At 39.1% G+C, this 3,534-nt stretch overlaps 1 protein-coding gene across 1 annotated transcript; it reads right to left on the minus strand.

The window, feature by feature from the left end:
• Positions 1–1,828: 1,828 nt before the first annotated feature.
• Positions 1,829–2,770, minus strand: OR2Z1 (olfactory receptor family 2 subfamily Z member 1; the record flags this gene model as incomplete). The annotated part of the gene is made up of 1 exon (XM_084796757.1): positions 1,829–2,770. One exon carries the CDS (start codon positions 2,768–2,770, stop codon positions 1,829–1,831), a length of 942 nt encoding a protein of 313 aa, XP_084652883.1.
• Positions 2,771–3,534: the final 764 nt, after the last annotated feature.

Raw genomic sequence — 3,534 nt, forward strand, 5'->3', positions numbered from 1 at the left:
TTTTTAATATATAAACTTTTTAAAAAACTGCAAAAAATGGCAAATATGGACAGATGGCTCAGTGGGAAAGAGCACTTGGCACTCATAAAAAGAACCTGGGTTCAGTTTCCCACACAGACACCGAAGTTCACAACCATCAGTAGCTTTTGCTCAAGAGAATCAAAAATCCCCTCATGACTTCTTTGAGGAACAGACACATATGAGGTACAGTGCATATATTCATGTAATGTATTTTTACCCATAACCAAAACTGAAAGAATAATATCCAATAAATACATGAAAAGTTTTAGCATCCATACCATTATGTAAGTGCAAGGAAAACTGCACTGAGATTTTATCTCATCATATCCAGTATGATGAAAACCTCAAGAAAACAAGGATGGTAAATATTGGTGAAGGCTTAGGTGAAAGGCACGCCTATACTTAGATGGTATGTATATAAAATAGTATTCTAATATGAATATGAGGATGGAAGTTCTTCAAAATATAAAAGTTAAACTAGCATATAACCTACCATGATCACTCTTCTATGTAACCCTGAAGATACCCAATTCATCATACCACAGAGATTCTTTTCTAGTTATGTTTAGGACGACATAATTTACAACAGCCACACTGCATAACCTTCTGGATGTCTATCTACATGTGCTTCAAAACAGGAAATGTGGTATATATACACAATGAAACGTTGTCTGGCTATGCAGGATAACAAACATGCCATTTTAATGGAAATTGGTCACATTACCCGAAATAAGCAAGATTCAGAGATAAGTATACCCATGTCCTTTTATGTGTCCAGTCTTTTTATGAATGTGTGAGACAGGACATTTGTTTCTGAATGCCTGCACAGATGTGTATGTTCATGCTCTTTATCATTATTCAAAGCGGCAGACAGTCCAATGGTCATCGAGATTTTTTACTTGAAATATATGAAGTTCATTTTACAATCACGTTACATCAATAAAGAAGTTAATAGGTTTGTTTTTCAAATTTTATCCTTGTCCAAAAGCTGGATGCTTGTTTGCTAAAGAATTAATTTAATAGCAATCCTTTGACAAATATTAAATGGTATTGACAAAGTAGCACGAGTGTAATCAACTTGACAAACTTTCAAAGAGTATTTTATAAATACAATTAAATTTGATTTGAATCACCATTAAGAGCAGTTACCCATATCTTATAAATCCAGTGGATACTAAACATTGCCAAATCAAGATACTCGGCACACGTTGCCCTTCCATGTACACATGAACACTCACACAAACATATTGACTACTAATTTTACTGACCAGTTATCTATGTATCAGTCAATAGATTATCCTAGTGACTGTAGAATTCACTTTTTTATAAGTATTACAACTTCAAGATATAACCGTGCTGGTTTTTTTGTGACCCCCCTGGTAAATTACTTTATAAATCTGTGTCCCATTTTTTCATAAATTTAAATTGTAGCCTTTCCTACTTATCAAAGCTTTCATGAACACAAATTAACATGCTTCATTAGAACAACCAGTCAATGCATATAAAATTTTAATTCCCAAATTATCGGTTCAACAATAGAAAGACCCAACTTTACAAAACAGTGTAATTAATATATAAAACACTTCATTATTAGAGAGATAATAAATGAGAAGTGACTGTACAATTAATAGTATCTCCCATAGGCCTATAGAGGAAACAGTTAATCAGTTATATTACCGAGGGAAAGGACAATTTGTTTTGAAAACAAGTTCTATGTATCAGGACCACAAGTAGAAAATTTTATAAATTGGGTAGAATGAGGTGACACTGGAATCGTAGCAGTAGTTTTTTTTTTTTCATGAAATTGTCACTTTTGTCTGTGTCCAAGCCTGTGGATCACTTTTAGCAAAGCAACCCGCACCTCTCGGTTCCTCAGGCTGTAGATGACAGGGTTGAGAGTAGGGGTGACAAGGCTATAGAAAAGGGAGACCATGTTGTCCTTATGTGGGCTGTGGTATGAACCAGGTACCATGTACATGAACACTGCTGCACCATAAAAGAGTCCCACGACTGTGATATGTGAAGAGCAGGTAGTGAAGGCTTTATTCCGGGCTTCCTGTGAGTGCATGTGTAGGACAGCCCTCAAAACTTGGCCATACGAGGTAATGATGAGCAAAAGGGGGAACATGAGGATCAGCACCCCAGAGACGGACAGTGTCAACTCATACATGGAGGTGTCTGAACAGGAGAGTTTTAACAGGGCTGGCACCTCACAGAAAAAGTGGTCTACAACGCGAGAGGCACAGTAGGAGAAGCTCAGAGTGATGGAAGTCTGGATGGAGGCGTTGAGCACACCTGCTAGCCAGGAAGAGGCCACCATAAACAGGCACACCTGATGTCTCATGAGTACAGGGTACTGTAGGGGACGGCACACTGCCACGTAGCGGTCATAAGACATAAGGGCCAGGAGGACTCCTTCAGCCACACCCATCATGGTCAGGAAAAATATTTGTGCTGCACAACCTCCAAAGGAAATCAAACTTTCTTTCTTAGGGAAGTCTGATACCATCTTGGGTATAGTGATCAGAGGGAAACAAACATCTAAGAGGGAAAGCTGACTGAGCAAGTAGTACATAGGTGTGTGGAGCTTGGAGTCCATCCGGATTAAGAAGAGGAGAATAGCGTTTCCCAGAAGGCCAATGATAAACATGCCAGCCACCAGGGAGAAAAGGAATTCATGTGAACCTGATCTGCTGAAGAGGCTCACAAGGATGAAGTCGGAGAACTCTGATTGATTCACCTTCCCCATGTCTTAAATGCTTAAGTCAAGAAACAATACACTTGAATCAAGGAACCCTATGTGGCAAGTCACATTAATAGTACATGAAAAATTCCCTCATGTGTTAGTGGCTTCTTGGAATGCCGTTTTGAGACATTTTATACAGCAACTAGTAGCATCAGTAGGTAAGAGAATAAACCTTTGTTTGGTTAATAATGTTGCTTATATGTGGAGTGGAAAGGAAGCAACTTAAATATCTGAAGGAAACTCTCGCCCACACTCTAGTCAAATGATACCCAACTGGATCAGTGGCAATGGATCAGCTGTGAAAAGGATGCTGCGGGAGCAGCAAGTGTGATTGCCAGAGTTTAGGTCCGCAGAAGCTATGTAAATGTTACAGAGGTGTAGCAGCTTGCTCTTCATTCTGTTGCTTAGATTGTAGAGACATTGGATATTTAACTAGGCTGACCATCTAGAACAGGCATTCTGGCAGGCCCTGGGTTAAACGGCAAGACTAGGCATCGGCGTATCACATACGGAATCAGTTAAGTAGGTTCGATGTATTAATCCCGGGCCTCCATATACATGTGCATACATAGGACATGAGAGTACACATATACAAGTAAACCCTCCTGTACTTGAATGTACATACACACAAGCGTGTGAGTCACGCATATGTATAAGTATGAAAATTTAAAAAAGAGTTGCCATTGATTCTTGTTAAAATATTGAGGTACGAATTAGTAGCCGGGCATGGTGGCCCACGCCTTTAATCCCAGCACTCGGGAGGCAGA

Source organism: Acomys minous, assembly GCF_964271855.1.
Source record: "Acomys minous genome assembly, chromosome: 9".
NCBI classification, from domain to species: domain Eukaryota; kingdom Metazoa; phylum Chordata; class Mammalia; order Rodentia; family Muridae; genus Acomys; species Acomys minous.